We start from the raw sequence: 27,716 nt of genomic DNA, 5'->3' as shown, positions 1-27,716 counted from the left end.
AAAAAAAAAAAAAAAAAAAAAAGAAGAAGAAGAAAAAAGAAAAAATATCCTGAGAATAATGCCTGACACATAGGAGGTAGTATTTTTTTGTTTTTGTTTTTGGGAAATTTTTTAAAAATCCAGCAGAATTGAGTGTTCACTGTGTGCTAAGCATTTTGTGTGCATTACTATGTCACTTGCTACTACCAGCGTCCCCATGAGGTGGGTACTATTTTACAAAAGGAAAACCAGGTTCAGAGAAGTGACGTCACTTGCTCAGGGTTATAGAGATTGTAGAGAGCAGAGACAGGATTCACATCCAGGCAGCTCAGCTTCAGCCCCTACTCCAAGCTACTGAAGAGGCTTGCTGACGGTCTGCATCATTTTCCAGCCAAATAAACAGAGACCCCACCCCAGGGACGGGGTAAAAGTGGGCAAGACATTGTCTCTCTTTCAAGTTGCCCAAACCAGCTAAGGCCTGTGAGGCCTCAGGGCCTTTGCACATGTTATTCTCACTACCTGGATGCTCTTCTCCCAGATGTCTCTTTCATTTTTTTTTTTTTTTTTTTTGAAACGGGGTCTCACTCTATCACCCAGGCTGGAGTGCAGCTGCATGATCTTGGCTCACTGCAATGTCCGCCTCCTGGGTTCAAGTGATTCAGTCCCCCTAGTAGCTGGGATTACAGGCACTGACCACCACGACCAGCTAATTTTTGTATTTTTAGTAGAGACAGGGTTTCACCATGTTAGCCAGGCTGGTCTCAAACTCCCGACTCCTAAAGTGATCCATCTGCCTCAGCCTCCCAAAGTGCTGGGATTATAGGCATGAGCCATCATGCCTGGCCCTGGCTGATTTTTGTATTTTTAGTAGACAGGGTTTTACCATGTTGGCCAGGTTGATCTTGAACTCCTGACCTCAAATGATCCATCCACCTCAGCTTCCTAGAGTCCTGGGATTACAGGCGTGAACCACCACGCCTGGCCTCTTCTCCCAGATAGTTCTTGTCTCCCAGGGTTTTCTACAAACACTCACCACTCGGGAGGCTGGGCTCAGTGCCAGGCAGTCGAAAGGCATAGTGAATGTAGGCAGCCAGCTGTGGGCAGTGGCCGTGGGCATCCTGGGCTGCCTCTAGGCTCCGGTGGACAAGGCTGACTACATGGGCCATTGCTTCAAAGGCTCCACGGCCCAGGTTCACTGTGGGGCAAGCAGAGGTCAGGTTCCAGGGCCCAAGGCCTCTCCTCTCCCCGCCCACTTTCCAAATATAGAGACATCAGGATTCGTGGGATCATGACCCATTAAAGGGTCACAGAAGACCTTCTCTGGGTGCAGGGGGCTGGGGGTCGCTTCTCAGGTAAGGAAAATGGCCAGAGAGGTAAATGGGCTTATTGAAGAGCTTCTCAGGACGGAGAAGCCATGTGCTGGAAGGAGAGACAGATCTGGGGCCAAAGTTGCTCACCAATCTGGCCACTGATGATCGGGGGCCTGACGACCAGACGCACGAGCTTGTCCAGCACGTGGTGGGAGAAGGCCACAAGGGGTTCAGGGCTGGCCAGGCGCAGGGCCGCAAGACTGGCCCGCAGCTCCTGTTCCACGTTACCCTCGCTCAGCACAGCATCCTTGAGCCGGAATGGGAAGGCCCCCTCCTCCAGGACGTGCACCAGAGTGAAGAACTTGTCCAGGTGGGGGTCCTGGGTAGGGATGTGGGGTGAGCAGGGTGGGGCCCCAGGGGACGAAGATCACCCCCCATCTGAATCAGCAGATTCCCTGTAAGCTGGAACCAGCTGACCAAAGTCACGTCCACGGTGCGAGGCCAGACCTCGCCACTGGCAACTGTTACTCAATCCTAGGACAAGCAAGAGGGGAGCAGGGCAGGACTCCTGGGTTCCCGCCCCACCCTGTACCTGGGGGTGCACAGAGGACACGGCCGTGAGCTCCACACTGAACACGCCCTTGTGACCGTCCACCCAGCGCATGCCCGGCAGCGCCACCTGTGGGAGGGAGGCCCAGGGTGGGCACTGGTCACCCTCTCTGACTGATCAGGTTACCCAGCAGCCCCAGCCATTGCGACACTGCGGCCGGAGTGTAGCCCAGGCTGGGGGGGTGCAGCCAAGCACCCTGGACCCAGCCCTGGTCCCAGGAGACTGAGGGGGTCCACTGGGCAGGCTGGAAACCCGCATGCCAAGGAGGGGGACAGAGAACGGAGACAGAGGGTGAATGAATAATCATTGCATAGGTCAGGGAATGGCATAGGAGGATTCACGGCCTTGGGGCGTTAACGATGGTGCACTCGTGGGGAATGACAAGGTATTAAGGGGGCTGGGGACCGTGATCAGGTGGCCAAAGTGGGAATGGAGTAGAGAGGTGACGGGAATCTCTGTGGACAGCTAGGACACAGCGAGGCATTAACAGGGGTGATGATCTATGCAGTAGAGGACAACCAGCCTTTCAGGATGGACAGGAAGGAAGGCAGGTGACTTGGGAGGACTTCTCGGGACTGTGCATTGGCAGTAGGAGCTCCGGGGCACATACGTCGGGTGTGAGCACGGAATAGCTGGGTGGCGGCTGGTCCACGGACACCGGGAGACAGAAGGGGCCAGTCCTCAGGCGGCCGTGCTGCAGCAGTGGGATCCACTGGGGAGAGGCTGGGGGTCAGGTCTGTGGCCAGGCTTGGGGACAAGGAGGGCTCTGGGGGAGGGAGGGAGGGGACAGCTCACAGTAAAGCCCACGGGCGTCTCCAGGGCAGTGCCCGGCCGGGGCTGGCAGCTGACGTGGTAGAAGGTGAACAGCAGGTGATGGTTCCCCGTCACGCAGGCTGGAAGGCGCAGCTTGAACTCCTCATAGAACTCGGGGGACCTGGTGGAATCGGGCTGGGGTATCTGCTGGGGGCTGGGGTCCCCGCCGTCTGCCCTGCTGCCTCTGCTGCACCACCCCCTCATTGCTGTGGGCTCCACTGTTCCTGCTCTCTGCCTCAGTTTCCCTCATCAGCACTCTGGGAGCCTCCTCCTCCCTTCATCCTGTATTCCCATCAGTGCTGCCCCATGTGTGTATATAAGGGACATCTTCCTACCCCCACGGGTGCCCCCAAGGTCCTCATGTGTCCCCTACATACTTGTTATGGTAGACCACCGGTGTGAAGGCCTCACGGGTAAATTCACTGCAGCTGGACTTGCCAAAGATGACCTGGGGGAGTGGATGCATGAGGGACCCACAGGGGATGCCCTGCCCTGCTTCCCTGGGGCGCAGCCACTGACCGGCAGGGCCTGGCTGGGGTCCTCGCCTGTCATGTACTGCACTCGCACAGCGAGGTTGCGCACGGAGCCCTGGCGGCTGCTGAAGTTGAGGCTGTGCGGGTATACATACAGCAGGTTCCTGGGGGGACAGGATGGGGGCGTCAGAGGGACAGGGTCCCTGAAGGTGCACACATACAAGGCTGGGCTGATGGAACAAGGCTGGCTGGGAGTACAGACCGTCCGGGGAGAGTGGGTCATAAGGCTGGGGCATTGAGGGCCAGGCAGGAGGTAATACAGGCATCAGGCAGGAGATAGGACAGAGGGCAGAGGGTGGGGGACAAGTGAGCACCCTCAAAGCACAGACTGGGGACAGCGTGGTAGAGGGAGGGAATAGAGGCACATTGGAGGCACTCATGGGGCACAGTGATACACAGAAGGCAAGAGAACAGCGAGGCACTCAGGGCCAGAGTTCCAAGGTGGCTCATGTGTCCAGTGGTCAAGCCTAAGCCGCACCCAGGGGCCTGACTGCCCTTTCCTCAGGAGGTCACTAGAGTCATGAGGCCTATTTCTCAGGTGGGGAAACTGAGGCCAGAGTCAGAGTCCTGCCTCCTTCCCTCAGGGGCAACTCTGCAAGCCTTGGCCCCTCTCTGGGCCTCAGTTTCCCTGTGTGTATAATGGGCACTCCATTATACACAGCTGAGCCCTGTGTAATGATACTGATGATGATAAAATAACGGCAATAATTGCACCAAACACTATTACTACAATACAGTCATTGCACCTACTGTGTGCCAGCCTCTGTTCTAAGCACTCAACATGAAATAACCCATTTACTTCTTACAAGTAGCTCATGAGGCAGGACTAACATCACCACCATTTTACAAGCAGGGAAACTGAGGTACTTGCACAATCCCCCAGGGAGTAAAATGGCGGTCAGTGGTGATCCAGGCATATGCAGGGTTTGGATCAGGCTGTGTGACCTTGGGAAAGTCTCTGACACCTGCACCTGCTCCCTTGGCCACGAACCAGGCCAATAAAAGCCACCCCCCACTCACAGTGTGGCAAATGTGTGGGAGGGGAACAAGAGCAGATATTGTAATGGCAGTTGGAACAGCTCTGGGCAAACCATCAGTACTTATAAATTCTTTACCATTATGACCATCATCATTGCGAAGCCTATTCGTAGATGGAGAAACAGGCTCAGCATGGTGAGTCTCAGGAACTCCCAGCAGGGTCTGGAGCCCGTTCTCTCCCAGTGCCCCTCACCCACACCTGGCCCTGAGCCCCAGGAAGCGTGATCCCGGCATGGCCCAGCCGGACATTCGCCTGATGCAACTGTCGCACCACCGCCAGGCCCTTGTGCAATGCAGGGCACCCAGCTGGCCAGTTAACGATTGACTGGGGATTGGTGGGGTATGGGGCATAAAAGGCATCGGTGGCAGTGCTGTGGCTACAAACTCAGACCGTCCGTCATGCCAGTGCTCGCTCTGTGCCTCCTGTGGGCCCTGGCAACTGTAGCCCGGCCTGCCTCAGTGGCCCCTGGGGGTGGCACAGAATTGGCACGCCATGAGGAGCTGACCCTGCTCTTCCATGGGACCCTGCAGCTAGGCCAGGCCCTCAATGGTGTATACAGGACCACGGAGACACGGCTGGCCAAGGCCAGGAGCAACCTGGGTCTCTATGGCCGCACAGTGGAACTCCTGGGACAGGAGATCAGCCAGGGCCGGGAGGCAGCCCAGGAACTTCGAGCAAGCCTGTTGGAGACTCAGGTGGGCACCGTAGCTGGGACACTGCGGGGCGGCCAGGAGTCCAAAGTGGAGTTTATGTCTAGGGTAACCAGTCATCCTGGTTTGCCCAGGACTGAGGGGATTCCTGGGATACAAGATTTTCAGTGATAAAATGAGGGAAGTCTTGGGTACACAAAGATGAGTTGGTCATCCTACTAGTGACCCACTGTTTATTATGCAGAAGGAGGAGGACATTCTGCAGCTGCATGCAGAGGCCACCGCTGAGGTGCTGGGGGAGGTGGCCCAGGCACAGAAGGTTCTACAAGACAGGGTGCGGCAACTAGAAGTCCAGCTGAGGAGCGCCTGGCTGGGGCATGCCTATGAGGAACTGGAGGCCTTAAAGGTAAGGGGCTCCCCCAGCCCTAGTGGGCTGAGACGCTGATTCCTGGCCAGAACTCGCTTCTGCACCTTGAGTCCCAAAGACCTCCCAGATCAGCCTCTCTCAGCTCTGTGGCCCCTACCCTGCATATCCCCGGACAAAACCCATGTCCTTTTGTGTGCCTCAGTTTCCCCATTTGCAAATAAGGGCAACACCTGATATCTCCCAGTACAGCCGGGCACTCAATGCAAGTAAAATATCCAGCATGGGGCGGGCACAGTTGGTGCTCAATAAATATATATTTTTTTTCATGGAGTCTCGCTCTGTTGCCCAGGCTGGAGTGCAGTGGCACAACCTCAGCTCACTGCAACCTCCGCCTCCCAGGTTCAAGCGATTCTCCTGCCTCAGTCTCCCAAGTAGCTGGAACTATAGGCACACACCACCACGACCAGCTAATTTTTTGTATTTTTAGTAGAGATGGGGTTTCACCCTGTTAGCCAGGATGGTCTTGATCTCTTGATCTCGTGATCTACCCGCCTCAGCCTCCCAAAGTGCTGGGTTTACCGGTGTGAGCCACCACGCCTGGCCAATTCCTTTTTTTTTTTTTTTTTTTTCCTGAGACGGAATCTCACTCTGTCACCCAGGCTGGAGTGCAGTGGTGCAATCTTGGCTCACTGCAACCTCCACCTCCTGGTTTCAAGTGATTCTCTTTCCTCAGCCTACCGAGTAGCTGGAATTACAGGCGTGCACCACCACACCCCACTAATTTTTGTTTTTTAGTAGAGACAGGATTTCACCATGTTGGCCAGGCTGGTTTCGAACTCCTGACCTCAAAGGATCTGCCTGCCTCAGCTTCCCAAAGTGTTAGGATTACAGGCGTAAGCCACTGTGCCCAGCCAATAAATTCTTACTACTGGAGAAACTGGTAATATTTCGTGAGTACCCAATAAGTACCCAACACTGTTCTATGCCCTTTAATAATCCATACGGTGTTTATCACCACCCCATGAAGTCCTATTTAATTCCCATTTTACAGATAGGGAAACTGAGGCCAAAGAGCACTGATGACTTGCTGGGTCACACATACAATAGGGGGGCCTGGGAAGGGGGCCAGGGGATGTGAAGTGAGGTGGCCGCCAGCTGAGGTTTGCATTCTGACCCCCACAGGCTCATGCCGACAAGCAGAGCCACATCCTGTGGGCCCTCGCAGGCCACATGCAGCGGCAGAGGCGGGAGATGGTGGCACAGCAGCACCGGCTGCGACAGATCCACGAGAGGTGAGCCTGGTGGGGGTTTGGCAGGAGGGGCAGCTGGATGGGGGGCACATAGGGTAGCTGGAAAGGGGCCCCCTCACCTGGGCTGAGCCACATCTCCCTCCCCAGACTCCACACAGCGGCACTCCCAGCCTGAACCTGCCTGGATGGAACTGAGGACCAGTCATGCTGCAATGGACACTGCCGTGCCCCATGAGGCCCCTCTGCAGGGAGGAGCTGCCTGTCCACTGCAATCAGCCAGGGCGCCGGGCCCCACTTCCGAGCAGAGCAGAGACGGACGTGGGCGGGGACAAAGGCGGAGGACGTAGTCCCATTGCGGACGGGTGGAGGAAGGATGTGTACCCTTTCATGCCTATACACCCCTCATTAAAGCAGAGTCGTGGCATCTCACTCGGTGTGTCTATGTGTGTCCTCAGCTTAGGGAGACCCCACCCAGCATGATGCAGAAATACCTCCCATTAAGTGCCCAGCTGGGCCCCAGAGGCTGTACCTGTAGCTGGTATGCGGGGAGTAGACTTCTCGGGCAGGGAACTCCAGGATCTCCTTGGTGGGCCGGCCCCTGGGGTCTGGGTAGGGCTTGATATGAAGCAGCTCAGGGGAGAGGCAGAAGTGGGGATTTTCAGGAGCTGGAGAAATGTCGATCTTGAGCTGGGCTGGGGAGGGAAGAACCAGTTTGCACCTGCCTGGGAGCCTCCTGGCCCAGCCCACCCTCTCTGGGCGGTGGAGTCAGGGCAGAGTCTCCCACAATGTTCTCTGGGGACTGGGGCTGTGTCCCTCAGATGCCAGGGACAGAAATTGCCCTCAACTCTGCTGTCTCTAGCCCTACATTTTTTTTTTTTTTTTTTGAGGCGGAGTCGCTCTCTGTTGCCCAGGCTGGAGTGCTCACTGCAACCTCTGCCAGCCTGGAGATCTTGGCTCACTGTAACCTCTGCCTCCCAGATTCAAGTGATTATCCTGCCTCAGCCTCCCAGGTAGCTGGGATTACAGGTGTGACCCACCACACCCAGCTAATTTTTATATTTTTAGTAAAGAAGGGGTTTCACCATGTTGGCCAGGCTGGTCTCAAACTCCTGACCTCAGGTGATCCATCCGCCTCGGCCTCCCAAAGTGCTGGGATTACAGGCATGAACCACTGCACCTGGCACCCAGGCTGGTCTTGAACTCCTGGGCTCAAATGATCTTCCTCCTGCCTCAGCCTCCCAAAGGGTTGGGGTTACAGGCTTGAGCCACTGCACCCGGCCTTACCCCTACATTTGATCAGCTCTGTTCCCAGGACCTCTGCCTGTCCCCTGCTATTAGCCCCCCACTGATGGGATATCCATCTTATTTATTCTGCTTCTTGTCTGTGGTCCCCATTAGCAGGTGCGGCCAGCCCCTGAGGTCAGGGATTTGTCTATCACGGTCATCGTTGGGTTTCTGGTGCCTGGCACAGTAGGTGCTGTCGGTGTAGGTTTGTTGAATGACTGAGAGTGTACACATCTTGTGTACGGACAGGGTGTGCCACGCACCAGTCACAGGACGCAGGCGCCGCAGCAGGGACGATGGGCGCCTCATGTCAGCCAGGAACTTGAAGAGGTCCTCATCGCTGAGTCGTTCAGCCTCCTACATGGGACCCGCTGCCATCAAACTGGGCCAGGGGGCTAGGGGTCCCCAGGGATGATGTGGCCAGTGGGGAATGGGGGAGTCCCTGGCCCCGGGGTAGGACACCTGCTTAAAGAAGTTTGTGACAGTTAGTGTGGCCGGACGGAAGCCAGAGAAGCTGCAGGCATCGTCTCCGCTGCTCGCCCGGTCCTGGGGTCCCCGACGGCGGCGGTCCGTCCAGGCTGGCCGGCGCTCTAGAGGAGTCAGTGCCAATGACAAACGGGGGACCGAGATGAAACTGGGAGACTCAGGGGCCGCACAGTTCGGCCAGCAGAGGGCGCACCTCCTGGCCCCGTAGCCCCGCCCCAGGCCCGTCAGCCCCACCCTTTAGCCCCGCCCCGAGCCCCGCCTCCTCACCGCCCTCCGAGTCCAAGTCCCGGTCCAGCTGCCCAGCGCTGCTCACGATGTTGGCCAAGTGCACGGCCGTCCAAGCGAAGGGCATGCGGTAGCGGCCCAGGCGGGTGCAGAACTGCTCGGCCGCCAGGCGCAGCTTCTCTAGCTTCTCTTTGTTCTATGGGGAGATCCCCGTCCCCTGCCAGCTCAGCATCCCAGGACTGCTGAGTCAGGGATCTGCACTGCCCCCAGTTCGGCCTCCACACGCTTACCTTGGCGGCGTCCACTTCTTTCATCACCATGTAAGGCTCGCAGCACTCACTGATGTCCCCTTGCTGAAGCACCTTCTCCAGCTGCGGGGCCGATGAATGATTCCAGCGAGGCACTCCCGAAACCCTCTGTCCCCTCCTCCCGGCTCCCCAGCCTCCTGGACCCCTCATGGGCCCTCAGACACTCCTATCATATGAAGGCCTTTGCTCCAACACCTCCCATGGCTCCCACTGTCCTTGGGATCAAGGGTTAGTGCTTGGCCTGCCTAGTGGCTACTCCCTCCCATTCTTCAGATCCACCGGCAAACTCCAAGCCCACCTTTAGCTGGTGATATTTTCCCTACATTTACTTATTTATTTACATTTATGTATGTATGTATTTATTATGCAGAGACAGAGGTCTTGCTATGTTGCACAGGCTGGTCTCAAACTCCTGGGCTCAAGTGATCCCCCTGCCTCTGCCTCCCAAAGTGCTGGGATTCAAGGCATGAACCATCATGCCCCAGGCTTGCCCTAATTTTTTTTTTTTTTTTTTTTTTTGAGACAGAGTCTCCCTCTGTCGCCCAGGATGAAGTACATGGTGGGATCTCAGCTTACTGCAACCTTCACTTCCTGGGTTCAAGCTATTCTCCTGCCTCCTAGGTAGCTGTGATTACAGACACAAGCCACCACGCCTGGCCAATTTCTCTGTTTTTAATAGAGACTGGGTTTCACCATGTTGGTCAGGTTGGTCTCTAACTCCTGGGCTAAAGAGATCCTCCCACCTCAGCCTCCCAAGGTGCTGGGATTCATGAGCCACCATGCCTGGCCTTCCCAATTTTTTTTTTTGTTAGTGTAAATAGAGGCCACTCTGGGCATGGCTCCGAGCCATGAGGCCTAGACTCCAATCCTGACAATTCATGGGCTGTGGGACCCTGGGCAGTGGGACCCTACCTACTCTATGCCTCAGTTTCCCTATCGGGAAAATGGGAGCCATGCACCCCTCCACCTTGGAGCCTGTGGTGAGGACTGAAGGGGGAGTTCCTATGAAGTGTGACGGTAGCAGCACCTGCCTGTGGATACTGAATTCATTTCATCATTGCTACCTAATTGAAGATTTTGAGAAAAGAAACTTGACCTCACTCCCAGAAACAGAAAATCTCAAATGAGGGTGCCAATTAGGTCTTTCATCTGTCCACAAACTTCCCAACTGTGTCTCACCTGCCTCCGAGGACCCCCAAGCTGTCGCGTGTGCCCAGGGATTGCTTTTCTCCCCAGGCTGCCCACTTATGGTTTTCAGCTCAACTGTTGCCTCTCCCTGGAAGCCCTCGGTGATTTCTCCACACCTGAGTTGGGTCAGGGGCCTCCTCCCTGCCTGTGCTTCTCCCACAACAGCCCTGATTACCTTTCTTGGTGATGTATCTGTCTCACTCTGGGAAGCCAGGGACTGAACCAGTGACATTCACCATTACCACCCCCTTGCCCAGCCCCAGCAGGCACCTTGATGACCAGGAAGATGTCAGACGAGGGGTAGGTCACTGAGAAGATGGCGGAGCGGGCCAGGGTGGAGATGGCAGGGTGGGTGCCATGAGCCCGAAGCAGCCCTTTCATGGAGTCCGAGTTCAGGTCGAAGTAGAAGTTCTCTGAGATCTAGGGACACCAGAGGCAGCTGGGCCACCACCTCTAGGAAGCCCACAGCCCCCCAACAAGGAGGAGGAAGGGGAGAAAAGAGAAAAAAGGGGCTCCTACCTTCTTTTTCTCCCGCACGTCATACAGAGCCAAGATCCCAAAGATGGGCTCAATTTCAATCTCGAACCTGGAAGCAAATGGGAGGGAGGGGGCTCTCCTTGACACCCCCTGCCATCCATACACCCCACTCCCTCTTGAGACCCAACGTGGGGGGCACTGACTCCCACTGGGCCACACGGAACTGCCACTTAAGGGCTTACAGAAAAGGTACCTCTCATTTTGCAAAGGGGAAACTGAGGCACTGAAGCTACTGAATAGAGCTATCCCCTCTATTCAGCCAGCTCCTCTTCCTCATCGGGTCTCTGTGTATACATCCCCCTCCGAGGGAAGCTGTCCCAGATACCCCCTTCCACCCCTCAGGCTGGTTCAGGAGCCTCCTCCAGGACTCTAGGCACTTGGAGCATGTCTTATCCCGGCTCTGTGTGGTCACCACATGGTTATGTGTCCTGTATACAGCAGGGACTTGATAAGTGTTTTTTTTTTTAATTTTCATTTTTTGAGGCTGGAGTGCAATGGCACGATTTTGGCTCACTGCAACCTCTGCCTCCCTGGTCAAGCGATTCTCCTGCCTCAGCCTCCTGAGTAGCTGAGATTACAGGTGCCTGCTCCTCGCCTGGCTAATTTTTGTTTTTTAAGTAGAGACAGGGTTTCGCCATGTTGGCCAGGCTGTTCTTGCACCCCTAACCTCAGGTGATCTGCTCACCTCGGCTTCCCAAAGTGTTAGGATTACAGCCGTGAGCCACCACACCAGGCCAATAAGTGTTTGTTGAATGACTGGATGAGCCCACAGAGCCAGTTCCCAATCCTTGTGTTTAGGGCAAGAGGCCCACCCAGGCCTCAGGCCAGAATGGAGCCTCCCTTTCCTGCCCCGATCCAGGCAGGAACTCGGGGTGGGGAGAGGCAGGGCCAGGCTCAGGTCCAAGTCCACATCCTGTTCAGCTCTGTTCCCACGCACTTCTGCTGCTCCCCAGGGGGCTGGTGTGGAGGGGGCCCTGGGCAGCTGACAGTCAGGCCCAGGGTCACTAGCACCCGCCCCAAAACCTCCCCACCAAACCCCGGATCCCAGCAGCAGAGTAGGCAAGCGCCAGACTCCAGCCTCACAAGTCATATGATCTTGGCATGATAATGTTACCACTCTGTGCCTCAGTTTCCCCACCTGTGCCCACTTCATGAGGTTGTGATGAAGATTAGATGGGTTCACATACATGAGAGGCTGAGAGCTGATCCTGGCATACAATTGTCATTTAAGGATTGGCAACTTGGGATAACGAAAAAGGAAGTCTTACTTTCCCTATAAATGGCTAAATACAAACACAGAAGTATACACTGGGTACCAAGCAAATGTTGGTTGGATAAATATAGGCATATGTGGTGGCCATAAGTGGCCTCGTAGGTGACAGGACCGCACATGGTAATGGCACTGCTCATTAATGTGTACCCCACTGGAACCCATGTGGTCCTCTCATGCCTCTCAGAAGAGGGACACGTCAGTACACTCACTTGAGCGAAAGACATTTGACCAAGATCCGCTGTCCAAAGTGCTCGCGGGGTGGCTCTGGACGGCTGCAGCGTTCCACGGCTTCATCCTGCCAAGAGTGGGGGGCGGGGGCTGGGGAGGAGCAGCTAGGACATCCTCCAGGAAGGGCCTGGAGTGCCCAGCCTCAGACCAGCTGTACTCCAGCCTGACTACGCTTCTTTCCGTCCCTGCCTCTGAGCCTTTACAAACATGCTGTTTCCCTGCCTGCAGTGCCCTTCCTCTCCTGCTCCTCCTTGTCTGGCCAATGTCTGCTCATTGTTCAGGTCTCAGCTCAACCAACACTTCCTCCAGGAAGTCCTCCCTGACCCCTGAGGCCTGGACAGGCACCTCATCCAGGTGCCCACAGTATCCTGGTGTAATGAGCCATGGTGGCTGGGAAACTGGGGACCTCATGAAGGATGATGACCAGCACTTCATCATAGCGCTGCTCTGTCTGGGTTATCATTTCCTAGAAGAGGGGTCTCTCCTCCACTAGCAAACTCTGAAGGTAGGGACTGGGTCTCTCTATTCATGGCTATATCCCCAGTGCCAACAATGCAGTGGGGACCCAAACATGTTAGTCGAATAATTACAGAGGTATACAATAGGCGCCTACTAAAAGTTGGTTGGATGAACATAAGCATGTACAGAAAGCATTCAATAAATGCTGACTGGAGATATATAGGGATATACACCCAATACGGCACTCAATAAGTACTGACTGAATAAATATGGGCGTATATAGTAAGTGCTCAATAAGTGGCTAAATACAAACACAGGAGTGAGTATATGCTAGGTACCAAATAAATGTTGGTTGGATAAATAAAGGCATACATGGTAGGTGCTCAATAAATACTGGTTGATTAAATAGAGAACTATATAGTAGGCATTCGTGTATTGAATAAATATAGGGATATACAATTGGTACCTAATAAATGCTTGTTGGATAAATAATGTTTAAACATTTATTTTCTATTTTTTACCTTTCCTATGGTGTTGATGATTGGATAAATGTAGAAGTATACAGTAGGTGTCCACATATAAAAGCTACTGAATAAACATAGGGGATACAGTAGGTGCCCAATAAATGCTGGTTAGCTAACTATAGAGGTATAAAGCAGGTATCCATATAAAGAAGCCATTTTTTTTTTTTTGATACAGAGTCTCGATCTGTTCCCCAGGCTGGAGTGCAGTGGTATGATCTTGACTCACTACAACCTCCACCTCCTGGGTTCAAGTGATTCTCCTGCCTCAACCTCTGGAGTAGTTGGGATTACAGGTGCCCACTACCAAACCCCGCTAATTTTTGTATTCTTAGTAGAGATGGGGTTTCACCATGTTGGTCAAGCTGGTCTTGAACTCCTGACCTCAGGTGATTCACCCACCTTGGCCTACCAAAGTGCTGGGATTATAGGCCACACCCAGCCACACCCAGCCAGAAGCTATTTTTTTTTTTTTTGAGACAGAGTTTTGCTCTGTCGCCCAGGCTGGAGTGCAGTGAGGGTGATTTCAGCTCACTGCAGCCTTCACCTCCCGGGTTTAGGTGATTCTCATGCCTCAGCCTCCCAAGTAGCTGGGATTACAGGGACCTGCCACCATGCCTGGCTAACATTTGTATTTTTAGTAGAGATGGGGTTTCACCATACTGGCTGGTCTTGAACTCCTGGTCTCAAGCAATCTGCCCACCTCATCCTTCCAAAGTGCTGGGATTACAGGTATAAGCCACCATGTCCGGCCTAGAAGTTCTTGAATAAGCGTAGGGTATTCAGTAGGCACCCAGTAAATGCTGGTTGGATAAATATAGGAGTACATAGGTATCCACATATAGAAGCTATTGAATAAACATAGGATATACAGTAGGTGCCCAATAAATGCTGATTGGATTATCATAGGGGTATATAGTAGATGTCCATCTGTAGAAGCTATTGAATGAACATAAAGTATACAATAGGCACCCAGTAAATTCTGGCTGGCTGATATCTGGGAAGGGGCACCCACCTCATCAGGCGCCAGGTAGAGGGTGAGCAGGGCTGGGGGCCGGTGCTGCCGACGTAGGGCCTCATTGCGCCGGTCCACGTCTTCCGGGGCCGCTCGCTCCAGCAGTGAGGGCAGCAGTGAATCAGCTGTCAGGTTCCTCAGGTCGAAGATGCTAGAGGCTCCGCTGCTTCGAGGGGTGTCTTCTGGGGAGCCCGAGCCGCGCCGGGAGTCATCCTGCCAGTGGAGAATGCACAAGCACTGAGTGTCAACTGTATACACACTCACCCCACTCTGGTGAGTGTCCTCATTCTCATTCTAGAGATGGGGAAATAGAGGGCCAGGGAGTGAGGGTCTGTAAGGGTTACCTGGGGGTTTTGCTTACCCTCTTTCAAGAAACTTTAGAGAGCACCCCAACTTTTTTTTTTGAGACAGAGTCTTGCCCAGTCGCCAGGCTGGAGTAAAGTGGCACAATCTTGGCTCACTGCAACCTTTGCCTCCCGGGTTCAAGTGATTCTCCTGCCTCAGCGTCTCAAGGAGTTGGGACTACAGGCACCCACTACCACGCTCAGCTAAGTATTACATTTTTAGTAGAGACGGGGTTTCACCATGTTGGCCAAGATGGTCTTGATCTCTTGACCTGGTGATCTGCCCACCTCGGCCTCCAAAGTGCTGAGATTACGGGCGTGAGCCTCTGTGCCTGGACCAAGCCCCCCAACTTTTACCATTGTTGGGGGAGGCTCCTCCTCATCCCATACTTGGGGCTTCCGGTAATCCTTATTTGGCAAATCAGAACACATCTACTCACCCTAGGGATTGGCTCCAAGGGCTTGGGCTGGGCCAATGAGAGCCTTCCCTGGGACTCTGTTCACTGTTGCCAGGGGAGGGGAGAGTTCTTCCTGACCTTCCTGTGCTGGATCAAATCCTAGCTCAGCTCTGTGACACTGGGTCTCTGACCCCCAGCTCTAAGGGCCTCAGTTTCCCTATCTACATCTAAAAATAACAAAATTAGTTGGGCATGGTGGCTCATGCCTGTAATCCCAGCTACTAAGGAGGCTGAGGTGGGAGGATTGCTTGAACCTGGGAGGTGGAGGTTGCAGTGAGCTGAGATTGCACCATTGCAAGTCAGCCTGGGTGACAGTGCGAGACTCCATCTCAAAATAATAATAATGAAAACAATAATCCTTGGAATAATTATGGTTGGTATACAGTAGGTGCTCAGTAAATGTTGATTGACAAGATATAGGCTCAGGGCCTCTAAGAACCTTGCTGTGCCTCAGTTTCCTTACCTGGGTGTAATGGCTGCTCTGACTCACAGAATGAAAGGAAAGGACATATATAGAACCTTTAGTACATACTAAACACTCAATAAATGCTTATAATTATTACCCCTAAGTATTTTTTTGTTTTTTTTTCGAGACAGAGTCTCCCCCTGTTGCCCAGGCTGGAGTGCCATGGCATGATCTTGGCTCACTGAAACCTCTGACTCCCTGGCTCAAGCGATTCTCCTGCGTCAGCCTCCTAAGTAGCTGGGATTACAGGCATGTACCATCATACCCAGCTAATTTTTTGTGTTTTTAGTAGAGACAGGGTTTCACCATGTTGGCCAGGGTGGTTTCGAACTCCTGACATTGTGATCTGCCCAACTCACCCTCTCAAAGTGCTGGGATTACAGGCGTGAGCCACCGATCCCAGTCTTTTTTTTTTTTTTTTTTTTTGAGATGGATTCTCGCTCTATCACCAGGCTGGAGTGAAGTGGTGCCATCTTGGCTCACTGAAACCTCTGACTCCCTGGCTCAAGCAATTCTCCTGCCTCAGCCCCCTGAGTAGCTGGGATTATAGGTACCCGCCACCACATCCGGCTAATTTTTGTATTTTTAGTAGAGACGGGGTTTCACCATGTTGGCCAGGATGGTCTGGATCTCCTGATCTCGTGATCCGCCCACCTCGGCCTCCCAAAGTGCTGGGATTACAGGTGTGAGCCACCGCGCCCGGCCTACCCCTAACTTTTTACTCATGGGGACTGATGTAATTCGTTTTGAGCTCAAGGCTGTTTGGGTCATTTCTTGTCACATGTGACCAAAAGCTGAGGCCGGAGCCTACACACATACCCCTGCAGTGACCCCAACCAGAGGCTTCCTCACCAAGTCCTCAGGGCCGGACCTCTCGTCCCCAGAAGTGTCCTGCTCAAAGACCTGGCGGGGGAGGCCCTTCTGTCGCTCTCGCTGTGTCTCCGTGGTGATGGGGCTGTATGCGGTGCTCAGGTACTGGTATCTAACAGGAAATGGGGCTGGGCAGGCAGGGAGGGCTGAGGGCCCCCGGGGCTCCCCAGCGTGCTCCGACACGCCCACACCACGGTGCCTGCGTGGCCACCCTCCTTGTGCTCCACCAGACGAGTCTGCCTGCTTTTGCAGGGGTAGTGGGCAGATACACAGCAGGACTGGCTGCAGACAGCAGCTCAGCCCTTTTGGATTCCGAACCCCCTGATCTGCCCCCCAAGTCAGACCCACCTTCTGTGGATGATGACCCAGTCTTCAACATACATCTCCACCGCGGCCCTCACCTGGGCATCCAGTTTTCTGCAGCAAAAGAAAATCAGGGTAGCCAGGTACGGTGGCTCACGCCTGTCATCCCGACACTTTGGGAGGCCGAGGTGTGCGGGTCACCTGAGGTTGGGAGTTCAAGACCAGGCTCACCAACATGGAGAAACCCTGTCTGCTAAAAATGTAAAATTAGCTGGGCGTGGTGGTGCATCACTGTAATCCCAGCTACTTGGGAGGCTGCGACAGGAGAATCACTTGAACCTGGGAGGCAGAGGTTGCGGTGATCTGAGATCATGCCACTGCACTCCAGCCTGGGCAACAACAGTGAAACTCTGCCTCAAAAGAAAGAAAAAGCCCGGGTGTGGTGGCTCACACCTGTAATCCCAGCATTTTGGGAGACCAAGGCAGGCAGATCACCTGAGGTTGGGAGTTCAAGACCAAACTGACTAACGTGGAGAAACTCTGTCTTTACTAAAAATACAAAATTAGCTGGGCATGGTGGTGGGTGCCTGTAATACCAGCTACAAGGGAGTCTGAGGCAGGAGGATCGCTTGAACCCAGGAGGCAGAGGCTGCAGTGAGTCAAGATTGTGCCATTGCACTCCAGCCTGGGCAATAAGAGTGAAACTCTGTGTCAAAAAAAAAAAAAAAGAAAGGAAATCAGGGTAAACAGAGTCAGGGCCTCTGTGAATCCCCCCACTGGACTGTGAGGTCGATTCTGTCCTGCCTACTCCAGACAAGGGGACAGGGAGGCTCAGAGAAAAAGCATGGCTTGTCCAAGGTCACTGCCGAGCCAGGAGCTGAACTTGGGCTGTTATGGGGGTGGCAGAGACAGAGTGGAATCATAGGTAGAGAGGGTGAGGCTGAACCCACTCATCCTCGGGGATCCCGAGCTCTGTGGTCCGGCATTCCCGGGGCTGCAGCAGCAGCTCCAAGTCGTCAGCTGGGAATTCTACCAGGTCCCTGAGGGGCCCAGGCTCAGCTTCTGGTGGCCGGCTCTGAAGTACGTCTTCAAAGTCCAGCGGCTCAACAACTTCAGTCAGCGGGACCTGGATTGGAGCAGAGTGGCTGTGGTCACACTGCCCAGGAGGCTGAGGGTGGGGGGCGTGAGGTGGGAGTGGCTGTGTGCTGGCTTCATACTGAAACAGGAGGGCGGTGGGAGCCATGGAGGTGTTGGAGCTACGGAGGAGCCATGGAGTACAGTGACCTCAGACTCTCCACCCCCAGCTCAGCTTTCCCTGCCCCGCCCCTCCCTCCAGGGGCTCCAGGAAGGAAACCACACCCCATGCCTGAAAGGGCAGGAACTAATGTTGGAAGGAAAGAAGCGTTGACAGAGGCCAGGCAAGAGACAATTTCTAAAGCCCCTCAACCCCGTGGGCAAGATGGCCCCGCCCCTCTCAGGTGAAAGTCACTCCCCTCCCCCAACACCCCACTCCCCTATTCCCATCTGGGTGGTCTAAGCGTCAGGAGGTGGGTGACATCAGGAGGGAGCCACTCCTTGCGACCACCCACAAGGTGACAAGCAGCTGCAGGGAGAGTGGCCACAGGAATTGATGACAGTACTAAGACCAGGACAAGGACTCCCTCCCCTGACACTGCTGGGTCCCTCTCTGTTTCCCCACAGGTCAGGGCACAGAAGGGAGGGGTGGGATAGCACCTAAGACAAGGAAGCCTGTACCTCTGTCTGAGAGAGGGCAGGGGGCTGGGGACTGGGGTTGGACCCCCAATTACTTACCCCCAGGGAGCTGCTGCAGCGCCTGCTGGAGTGGGGGGAGCCACTGCGTTCCCGGGACACCTGCTTCCGCACCTCTGCGGCCACCGTCCTGGAAAGACAGGGAGGGGCCCATTGGGAGCAGGAAAACTCAGGCAGCGGGGCCCTGAGAACCCAGGCTTTGGGCCAACAGATTCTTTTTTTTTTTTCTTGAGATGGAGTTTCGCTCTGTCACCAGGCTGGAGTGCAGTGGTGTGGTCTCGGCTCACTGCAACCTCTGCTTCCCAAGTTCAAGCCATTCTCCTGCCACAGCCTCCTGAGTAGCTGGGACTATAGTCATGTCCCACTGTGCCCAGCTAATTTTTGTGTTTTTAGTAGACACGGGGTTTCGCCATGGTGGCCAGGCTCGTCTTGAACTCCTGGCCTCGTGATCCGCCCACCACAGCCTCCCAAAGAGCTGTGATTACAGGCGTGAGCCACTGTGCCCAGCCTGCCGACAGATTCCTTCTATGAGGAAAATCCAGATTGTGGAATGGAATAAATAGGCTGAGGGCCAAGAGAACCAGGACTGCTGAGGCTTTGGGGGCCCAGAGCTCCCCAGTTTCCCCAGAGATGGGCCTTGGGCCCTCCTAACCTCTTCCCTATCAAGCACAGACCAGGAGATGGGAATGCTGCCACAGTGGGGTCTGAAGCCATCAGAGACTCAGAGACTCTCCTTCCCCTCCCAGCTGGGCCTGTGGCCTTCCAGATCTGAAGGGAGGCCCACAGGTCCCTGGCCTCTGCTCCCTCATCTGGGGGACCTCTGTCCATCCTGGTGTTCCCCAACACACCCAGCCCTGCCCCCTGGACCCCATCCAGATCATACATCCCTTCCCATCCTTGCTATGAGGCCTGGGATAAGGCATTTCTACCTCTGAGCCTCAGTTTCCCCATCTGTAGCTACTGCCCTGACTTCAGAGGGCTGCTGGGCAGAGCGGAGCCTGGGGCCTGGCCTGAAGTTGCAGAGATCCTGAGATGAGACCGTTGTGTTAGAGGTCAACCTGGCCTGCAGGGCCCAGAGCTGGGAGGCCTTTTAAGTAACCCCATGCAACCAAGGTGGACCCTGAGGTCTTCCTGGGTCACTTGGGCAGGACTTCAAAATCAGGGAGGATGGCCGGGTGCAGTAGCTCACAGCTATAATCCCAGCACTTTGGGAGGCAGAGCTGGGCAGATCACCTGAGATCACAAGGCCAAGACGGGCCTGGCCAACATGGGGAAACCTCGTCTCTACTAAAAACACAAAAATTAGCTGGATGCCTGTAGTCCCAGCTACTTGGGAAGCTGAGGCAGGAGAATCGCTTGAACCCAGGAGGCGCCGGTTGCAGTGAGCCGAGATCGTGCCACTGAACCCCAACCTGGGTGACAGAGCAAGACTCGGTCTCAAAAGAAAACAAAACAAAATCAGGGAGGATGAGGGTGGAGGGGCAACACTCTTAGCAGAGGGGACTGTGCAGGAATGTGGAGCAGAGCCAGTGGGGACAGGGACAGCTCAGGCCTCCAGCTCCTCTGGCTGAGCTCAGGAGGGGAGGGAGAGAGAGCCATGCAGTTACGGTGGGGTGGTGGGGGAGGATGCCAGGCAGGGCCACAGCAGGTGGAAAGGCCCCAAGATGAGGCTCCGAGCTTTGAGTGCGGAGACTCCTGCTCCCTGGGATCTCTGTGAAGGCAGAAACTAGAGCTGTGTCACCCCCAGAGAGGGCCGTGCACATACTAGGTGCTCACTCCTTTTTTTTTTTTTTTTTTTTTGAGACCAAGTCCCGCACTGTTGCCTGGGCTGGGGTGTAATGGCACAAGCTCAAGCTCGGCTCACTACAACCTCCACCTCCGGGGTTCAAGTGATTCTCCTGCCTCAGTCTCCCGAGTGGCTGGGATTACGGGTGCCTGCCACCACACTTGGCTAAATTTTTTTTGTATTTTTCAGTAGAGATGGGGTTTCACTATGTTGGCCAGGCTGGTTTCTAACTCCTGACCTCATGATCTGCCTGCCTCGGCCTCCCAAAGTGCTGGGATTACAGACGTGAGCCACTGTGCCCATGTTTTTTTTTTTTTTTTTAATGGAGTTTTGCTCTTGTTGCCCAGGCTGGAGTGCAATGGCTGTGATCCTGGCTCACTGCAAGCTCCACCTCCCAGGTTCAAGCGATCCTCCTGCCTCAGCCTCCCGAGTAGCTCGGATTACAGGTGCACACCACCATGCCCAGCTAATTTTTTATATTTTTCGCAGGGACGAGGTTTCACCATGTTGGCCAGGCTGGTCTCAAACCCCTGACCTCATGTGATACACCTGCCTTGGCCTCCCAAAGTGCTGGGATTATAGGTGTGAACCACTGCGCCTGGCCTATGTTTTTTTTGTTTTGTTTTGAGGCAGGGTTGATCTGTCACACAGGCCGGAGTGTAGCTGCATGCTATCAGCTCACTGCAACCTCTGCCTCCCAGGCCCAAGTGATCCTCCTCCCACCTCAGTCTCCAGAGGAGCTGGGATTACAGTTCTGTATCACCTCACCTGGCTAAGTTTTCTATTTTTAGTAGAGCCAGGGTCTCACCATGTTGCCCAGACTGGTCTTGAACTCCTGAACTTAAGTGATCTGCCCACCTCCTACTTTTTTTGATAGAATGTGAGTCCCTCCCAGCCTTACTCTACGACCTGCCCAAATCTGCTGCGTGAGGGGAAGCCCCAGGTCTTCTAGCTGTGTGGCTCTGGGCAGGTAGGATATCCTCTCTGGGCCTCAGTCCCTCTTAAAATAGAGAAGCTGATTGCCTGGGTGTTCAGGCCTGACTCCCTTCTGCGTCCCAGTTTCCTGTGTGCTTGTAATTTTTTTTTCTGAGACAACAAGGTATGCAGTGGAGTGGTCAGTAAATTTTCACAATAAATAGTTGTCCTTGCGCCAGGTGTGATGGCTTACACCTGTAATCCTAGCACTTTGGGAGGCCGAGGTGGGTGGATCACCTGAGGTCAGGAGTTCAAGACCAGCCTGGCCATCATGGTGAAACCCCATCTTAAAAATAAAAATAAAAATAAAAAATAAAAAAGCAACCCTGTCTCTACTCAAAATACAAAATTAGCTGGGTGTGGTGGTGCATGCCTGTAGTCCCAGCTACTCGGGAGGCTGAGGCAAGAAAATTGCTTGAACCCGGGAGGTGGAGGTTGTGGTGAGCCGAGATCGTGCCACTGCACTCCAGCCTGGGCAACAACATCGAAACTCCATCTCAAAAAACAAACAAACAACAAAAAAAAAACAGCTGTGCTCAGCCAGGCACAGTGGCTCTTGCCTCTAATCCCAAGTACTTTGGGAGGCTGAAGCAAGAGGATCGCTTGAGGCCAGGAGTTCAAGACCAGCTTGCACATCCCACTGAGTAAATTGAACCCTGAAAAACATTGAAGAAATAAACATATCTCTCAGCCGCTCACGTACCTAGTGCTCACCAGGGAGATGGGTTACCCACAAGCCTCCCCAGGTGCGGACAAAGTTGTAGCAAGACCCATTTCTATAAAACATTTAACAATTAGCTGGGCATGGTGGTGCGTGCCTGTAGTCCCAGCTGCTCTGGAGGCTTCGGTGGGAGGATCGCTGGAGCCCAGGAGTTTGAGGCTGCGGTGAGCTACGATTGCATCACTACACTCCGGCTTGGGTGACAGGGCAAAACACCAAAAAAACAGTTGTGCTCAAAAAAAGTGCAATGCCGACTACTGCAAACGCCATGGCCCAGGGGCCATCAATGAGCTGAATGTGTGGCAGGTACAAAGAAGTCTCTAAGGACAGGATGGGGGCGGGGCAGACAAAGGCCTCCAGACTGGAGTCTCAGCCCTGTCTGGAGGTCTCTTTTTTTTTTGGAGACAGAATCTTGTACTGTCCTCAGGTTGGAATGCAGTGGTGCGATCTCGGCTCACTGCAACCCCTGTCTCCTGGATTCAAGCGATTCTCCTGCCTCAGCCTCCCAAGTAGCTGGGATTATAGGTGCCCGCCACTACACTGGCTTATTTTTTGTATTTTCAGTAGAGATGGGGTTTCACTATGTTGGTCAGGCTGGTCTCAAACTCCTGACCTCATGATCCACCCGCCTCGGCCTCCCAAAGTGCTGGGATTACAGGTGTGAGCCACCGCGCCCAGCCCGGAGGCCTCTCAATTAAAATCTATATGGGTCTGGCTGGGCATAATGGCTTATGCCTGTTATCACAGCACTTTGGGAGGCTGAGGCAGGAGGATTCCTTGAACCCAGGAGTTTGAGACCAGCCTGGACAACACAGAGAGACTCAGTCTACAAAAAATTAAAAGATTAGTCAGGCATGGTGGTAGGTGTTTGTAGTCCTGGCTACTCCGGAGGCTGAGGTGGGAGGATCGCTTGAGCCTGGGAGGTAGAGGCTGCAGTGAGCCACGATTGTGCCACTGCACTCCAGCCTGGATGACAGAGCAATACCCTGTCTCAAAACAAAACAAAAAATTGATTGGGTGCAGTGGCTCCTGCCTGTAAATCCCAGCTCTTTGGGAAGCTGAGGCAGGCAGACCACTTGAGATCAGCTATTCGAGACCAGCCTGGCGAATATGGTGAAACCTCGTCTCTATTAAAATACAAAAAATTAACTAGCTATGGTGGCATACGCCTGTAATCCTGGCTACTTGTGTGGCTGAGGTGTGAGAATCGTTTGCACTTGGGAGGTGGAGGTTGCAGTGAGCCGAGATTGCACCACTGCACTCCAAGCCTGGGCGACAGAGCAAGACTCTGTCTTGAAACAGAAAAAAAAATCGTACGGGTCAAAAACAAAACTTGATCATTACCTTCATACAATGTGGAGGCCTCTAGTCTGAGACCCCGGCCTCCCTCCTCCAACCCCATAGTCCGTCTATTTTTGCTCTTAACAGTCTCTTAAGAGTCTTGCATCTACTGACGGGGGTGAGAACGGCGCTTGTGGGAAATTCAAAGGAAGTGAAAAATTAGGGCTTTTGCCTTCAAATTCCCAAAGTTGGGCCACTGCCTCCAGAACCCTGGGCACACAGGGGATCGGGGATAATTTACAAAAGATGCTGGGACAGGGGACAAAGCTGTGCCCTGGTCCCAGCTGTTCTGCAGCTGCTGCTCCAGAGGAGGGAGAGGGAACGAGGGACGGCTGGGCCTCCAGCTTCATTTTCCCCTTGGCCTTGGAGAGAGGCCGCTGCAGTGGAAAAGGCTGGGTCTGCAATACCATGGCCACGGAGCCAGCTGACTGCGTCGCAGGGCTCTGCACGAGGAGCCATGGACCACAGAGGAGTGACCGTCAGCCTCTCAGCCTCGGTGCTCAGGACACTGCCCACCTTCTTGCGCTGTTCTGAGTTAAGTCTTTGCACACAGTAAGTGCTCAGTTAAGGCCTGCTGCCACCATCTTGTCCTCAAAGACAGTTCTAGGCAGCTGGGTTTCTGACCTTGTTTTGTTTTGTTAAATTTTTTAATTGTTTAAAAATATTCATTTAATTAATTAATTAATTTTTTTTTGAGACAGTCTTGCTTTGTTGCCCAGGCTGGAGTGCACTGTGTGATCTCGGCTCACTGCAACCTCTGCCTCCCAGGTTCAAGCGATTCTTCTGCCTCAGCCTCCCGAGAAGCTGGGACTACAGGCGCATGCCACCACGCCGGCTAATTTTTGTGTTTTTAGTAGAGACCGGGTTTTACCATATTGGCCAGGCTGGCGTCAAACTCCTGACCTCTTGATCCGCCCACCTCGGCCTCCCAAGGTGCTGGATTACAGACGTGAGCCACTGTACCCAGTCGGCCATTATTTCTTTAAATGTAAAACGTAAACTGGCTCACATAAGACATCTGAAGCTGAAAATGAAGATGTTACTGTCAGAGAGGCCCAGGAGGAAGTCGAATAAAGATGCTGGGGGATATTTGAGAGTGAGAATTTCAACACTTCGGAGGACCAAGTGGTAGAATCCCTTGAGGCCAGGAGTTTGAGACCAGGCTGGGCAGCAGAGTAAGATCCCACCTTCACAAAAAGGGTTTCCGAAATTGTTCTTGGTTCACTTCCCCTTGGACACTTTCAAGAGTGACAACCATTTTTTTTTTTTTTTTTTTTTTTTTGAGATGGGTCTTGCTCTATCGCCCAGGCTGGAGTGCAATGCCCCACCTTGGGTCACTGCAACCTCCACCTCCTGGGTTCAAGTGATCCTCCTGCCTCAGCCTTCCAAGTAGCTGGGATTACAGGCATATGCCACAACTCCTGGCTAATTTTTGTATTTTTAGTAGAGACAGGGTTTCATCATGTTGTTCAGGCTGGTGTTGAATTCCTGACCTCAGGTGATCCGCACGCCTCAGCCTCTCAAAATGCTGGGATTACAGGTGTAAGGCACCGTGCCTGGCCGAGAGTGACAACCACTTTAAACCTCAGTTTCAGGGAAGGGTACAGTGGCTCACACCTGTAATCCCAGCACTTTGGGAGGAAAAGCCAGGCAGATCATGAGGTCAAGAGATCGAGACCATCCTGGCCAACATGGTGAAACCTCGTCTCTACAAAAAATACAAAAATTAGCTGGGCATGGTGGTGCGTGCCTGTAATCCCAGCTACTTGGGAGGCTGAGGCAGGAGAATTGCTTGAGTCCAGGAGGCAGAGGTTGCGGTGAGCTGAGATCACGCCATTGCACACCAGCCCCGGCAACAAGAGTGAAACTCCATCTCAAAAACAAACAAACAAATAAAGAATCTTTTCATTAGAAATCTGGACTGCCTTATTCAGGTTAATTTGGCATTTGTGGAATTAATGACTGAATGGATGACCAGATGAATACAGAAACAGCTCTGAGTATGCAGATACCTGGGTGCCTGCTTTGGAAGCCCTGGGCCACTTGCTCACAGCTCACTAGGGCCCCAGGATCATTCTCTGCTCTTACCCTGAGCTCTACAGTACCCAAAACCCCTCTTTCTTGCTTGAGTAAAACCCAGGACCCAAGGACATAGGGACTGAAATGCAGAGAAACAGTAGGCTAGACCCAATGGCTCATGCCTATAATCCCAGCATTTGGGAAGCCGACGCAGGAGGATCGCTTGATCCAGGAGTTTGAGGCCAGCCTGGGCAGGATAGTGAGATCCTATTTCTACAAAAGATTCAAAAGTTAGCCAAGTGTTCAGCATGCACCTGTACGTAATCCCAGCTACTTGGGAGGCTGAGGCAGATGGATCACTTGAGCTGGGAGGTTGAGGCTGCAGTGAGCCAAGCAAGGTGTCACCACCACACTCCAGCCTGGGTGACAGAGCAAAACTCTGTCTCAAAAAAAGAAGAAGAAACAAAAAAAGCCTGGGCTCAGTGGCTCACGTCTGTAATCCCGCAACTTTGGGAGGCCAAAGCACACAGCTCACCTGAGGTCAGGAGTTTGTGACCAGCCTGGCCAACATGGTGAAATCCCATCTCTATTAGAACTACAAAAATTAGCTGGGCGTGGTGGCGGGCGCCTGTAATCCCAGCTACTCAGGAGGCCAAAGCACAAGAATTGCTTGAACCTGGGAGGCCGAGGTTGCAGTGAGCTGAGATTGCACCATTGCACTCCAGCCTGGGCAACAGAGCGAGACTCTGTCTCAAAAAAAAAAAAAAGAAAAAAGAAAGAAAGAAAAAAAAAAGAAACAGAAAGTAATAATGTTTGCAGCCTCAAGACGCCCAAAGTCTATGACAGAGAGCCAATTTACAGACAAAGATAATGACAGAACATAAAAATTGCCCAGCCATTATGCCCCAGCCACCACATCTGTCCTCTGCTGAGGACTCTCCATGGCTCCCACCTCACTTGGGGTCAAAAGTCAAAGTCTCTTGCACAGCCCACAGGACCCTGCACATTCTAATCCTACTGCCCCCTCCAGCTCTCTGTTCCTGCCTTAGGGCCTTTGCACAAACCCTTGGTACTCTTTTCCCCCACAAACAGGCCCTGATCCCTTCCTCATCTCCTTGAGGTCTTTGCTCAAACGCACCTGCTCATCTAGGGCTTCCTGAACCATCTCCCACATGTCAAGCAGCCGGCGTGCTCCCATCACCCTTCCCTGTCTTCTTGTCTCCACAGCACTTAGCAGTGACAGGTAATCTATTTGATGAGGCTTCTGGTTGGTCTCTCTCTCTCTCCGCCACTACCTCCCAAGACTGGGTTGTCTACAGGACACCAGGGCCCAACCCACAGTGCGGCTCTTTCACCTGGGGGCAGTCAGGACATGTCTCGGGGGAGAGGATATCTGAGTTTCGGAACCCACCCTTGTGCAAAGACACCTCTCCCCAATAATGAGGACAAGGTTTTTCAGCCCCAGAAAGTCTGACATCCCCCTCCCAGGCTGTGACTCTCACAATCACCAGTGGCCACGAAAATGGATCCCCCAGCGCCTGGCGTCTGTCCCCTCCCCCGTCTGCCCACCAGCTGGTTCTGTCCCCAGCCCCCACTCCCTCTATTCAATCACCCATCCATCCCCAGCGCCGTCCAGCCCGTGCTGGGAGAGCCTGAAGCACTGAGTGGGGGGGCGTCCACAGCTGTCTCCCTTCCCCCCCGACAGCTGGGCACCGGACCCTGGAGGGGGAAGGGCACGGGAAACTCCTCGAAGGGTTTCAAAAGCCAACAAGAAGCCCATCTCTGTGCCCAAATCTCTAGAGCCTGGAGCTGCCCTGCCCCAAACCAGGCACTGAGAAGGGAACAGAAAGTCCAGCCCCCTGATCTCAGAGGGCGCAGGGACAGTGAGGGCGCGCAGGGAGTGCAGGGGGCGCCCGGTACCCGCATCCCCGCGCCGCCTCCTCCGCGAAGCCCTCCGGACACGCCCCCGCGCGTCTGGGAGGCAGAACGGCAGCCGCCATCGCGCTCCCGGCTCCGACGCGACTCCCAGCTGGGGTTCCCCCGCCGGGACCCCCGCCGCCCTCCCCGCCTTCTCCAGCCCCCAGCCCCGGCCGGAGGAAGCAGGCAGGACCCGGGCCCAGGCGGAAAGGGGTTGAACTGGGGGCGCCCGGGCGGGGAGGGTCGCACCGCCCCGGGGCGGGGCCGGGCCACGTGGGGGAGGCGGGAGGGGGCCCAGCGGCCCAGCTACCTGTTGATCTTGTGCGCGAAGGCGCGGCGCTCAGCGGCCGCCATGGTCCCCGCGTCCCGCCGCCGCCTCCGCCCCGCGCCCGGGCCTCGCAGCCGCCGCCGTCTCCCGGTTCTGGGCAGCCCGGGCGGGGCGGGGCCGGCGCGGGGGCGGGGCCCTTCCGGGTGGCCCGGGCCGCTCCGTGCTGCCCCTGCCGGGCGGAGGGGTCGCCTGGAGTCTTGGGAGCTGGGGAAACTGAGGCTGCGGACGGACGGGAGGCCCTGGGACCTAGGCTGGGTGGGCCCCAGACTCCCGGACTGCGGCGGACGCTCTTTCCTCCCTAGGAGAAGGACTGGGGAAACTGAGACTCCGGACTGGGGGGGAC

At 54.4% G+C, this 27,716-nt stretch overlaps 2 protein-coding genes across 7 annotated transcripts in view; one reads left to right on the top strand and one right to left on the bottom strand.

Moving 5' to 3' along the window:
- The window catches only part of DOCK6 (dedicator of cytokinesis 6), a 59,346-nt gene extending 31,866 nt beyond the window's left edge, over positions 1 to 27,480 (bottom strand). For 3 of the 6 annotated variants that reach the window (XM_032251726.1, XM_032251728.1, XM_032251731.1), the window contains exons 1-21: positions 27,356 to 27,465; positions 18,329 to 18,416; positions 17,467 to 17,642; positions 16,562 to 16,630; positions 16,196 to 16,325; positions 14,076 to 14,288; positions 12,062 to 12,147; positions 10,562 to 10,628; positions 10,313 to 10,462; positions 8,837 to 8,917; positions 8,589 to 8,742; positions 8,298 to 8,425; positions 8,099 to 8,192; positions 7,081 to 7,243; positions 3,232 to 3,349; positions 3,090 to 3,160; positions 2,695 to 2,833; positions 2,510 to 2,611; positions 1,882 to 1,968; positions 1,437 to 1,668; positions 1,013 to 1,174 (exon numbers count right to left, since the gene is read on the bottom strand). In XM_032251726.1, coding sequence (XP_032107617.1) covers positions 1,013 to 1,174; positions 1,437 to 1,668; positions 1,882 to 1,968; positions 2,510 to 2,611; positions 2,695 to 2,833; positions 3,090 to 3,160; positions 3,232 to 3,349; positions 7,081 to 7,243; positions 8,099 to 8,192; positions 8,298 to 8,425; positions 8,589 to 8,742; positions 8,837 to 8,917; positions 10,313 to 10,462; positions 10,562 to 10,628; positions 12,062 to 12,147; positions 14,076 to 14,288; positions 16,196 to 16,325; positions 16,562 to 16,630; positions 17,467 to 17,642; positions 18,329 to 18,416; positions 27,356 to 27,399 — 2,554 coding nt within the window. In that variant the 5' untranslated portion in view covers positions 27,400 to 27,465. Of the gene's footprint in view, positions 1 to 1,012; positions 1,175 to 1,436; positions 1,669 to 1,881; positions 1,969 to 2,509; positions 2,612 to 2,694; positions 2,834 to 3,089; positions 3,161 to 3,231; positions 3,350 to 7,080; positions 7,244 to 8,098; positions 8,193 to 8,297; positions 8,426 to 8,588; positions 8,743 to 8,836; positions 8,918 to 10,312; positions 10,463 to 10,561; positions 10,629 to 12,061; positions 12,148 to 14,075; positions 14,289 to 16,195; positions 16,326 to 16,561; positions 16,631 to 17,466; positions 17,643 to 18,328; positions 18,417 to 27,355 lie in introns of those variants that run through there. The other 3 variants (XM_032251727.1, XM_032251729.1, XM_032251730.1) reach the window with 2 other exon arrangements.
- On the top strand, positions 3,841 to 6,980 carry ANGPTL8 (angiopoietin like 8). The gene is made up of 4 exons (XM_032251732.1): positions 3,841 to 4,979; positions 5,179 to 5,340; positions 6,484 to 6,593; positions 6,699 to 6,980. The coding sequence occupies exons 1-4, from the start codon at positions 4,626 to 4,628 to the stop codon at positions 6,724 to 6,726; spliced, it is 654 nt and encodes a 217-aa protein (XP_032107623.1). The 5' UTR covers positions 3,841 to 4,625; the 3' UTR covers positions 6,727 to 6,980.
- Positions 27,481 to 27,716: the final 236 nt, after the last annotated feature.

Source organism: Sapajus apella, unplaced genomic scaffold (assembly GCF_009761245.1).
Source record: "Sapajus apella isolate SASKATOON/1434 unplaced genomic scaffold, GSC_monkey_1.0 scaffold77, whole genome shotgun sequence".
NCBI classification, from domain to species: Eukaryota; Metazoa; Chordata; class Mammalia; order Primates; family Cebidae; genus Sapajus; species Sapajus apella.
The sequence above is the reverse complement of the archived record's forward strand: the minus strand, read 5'-3'. Positions and strand labels throughout refer to the sequence as shown.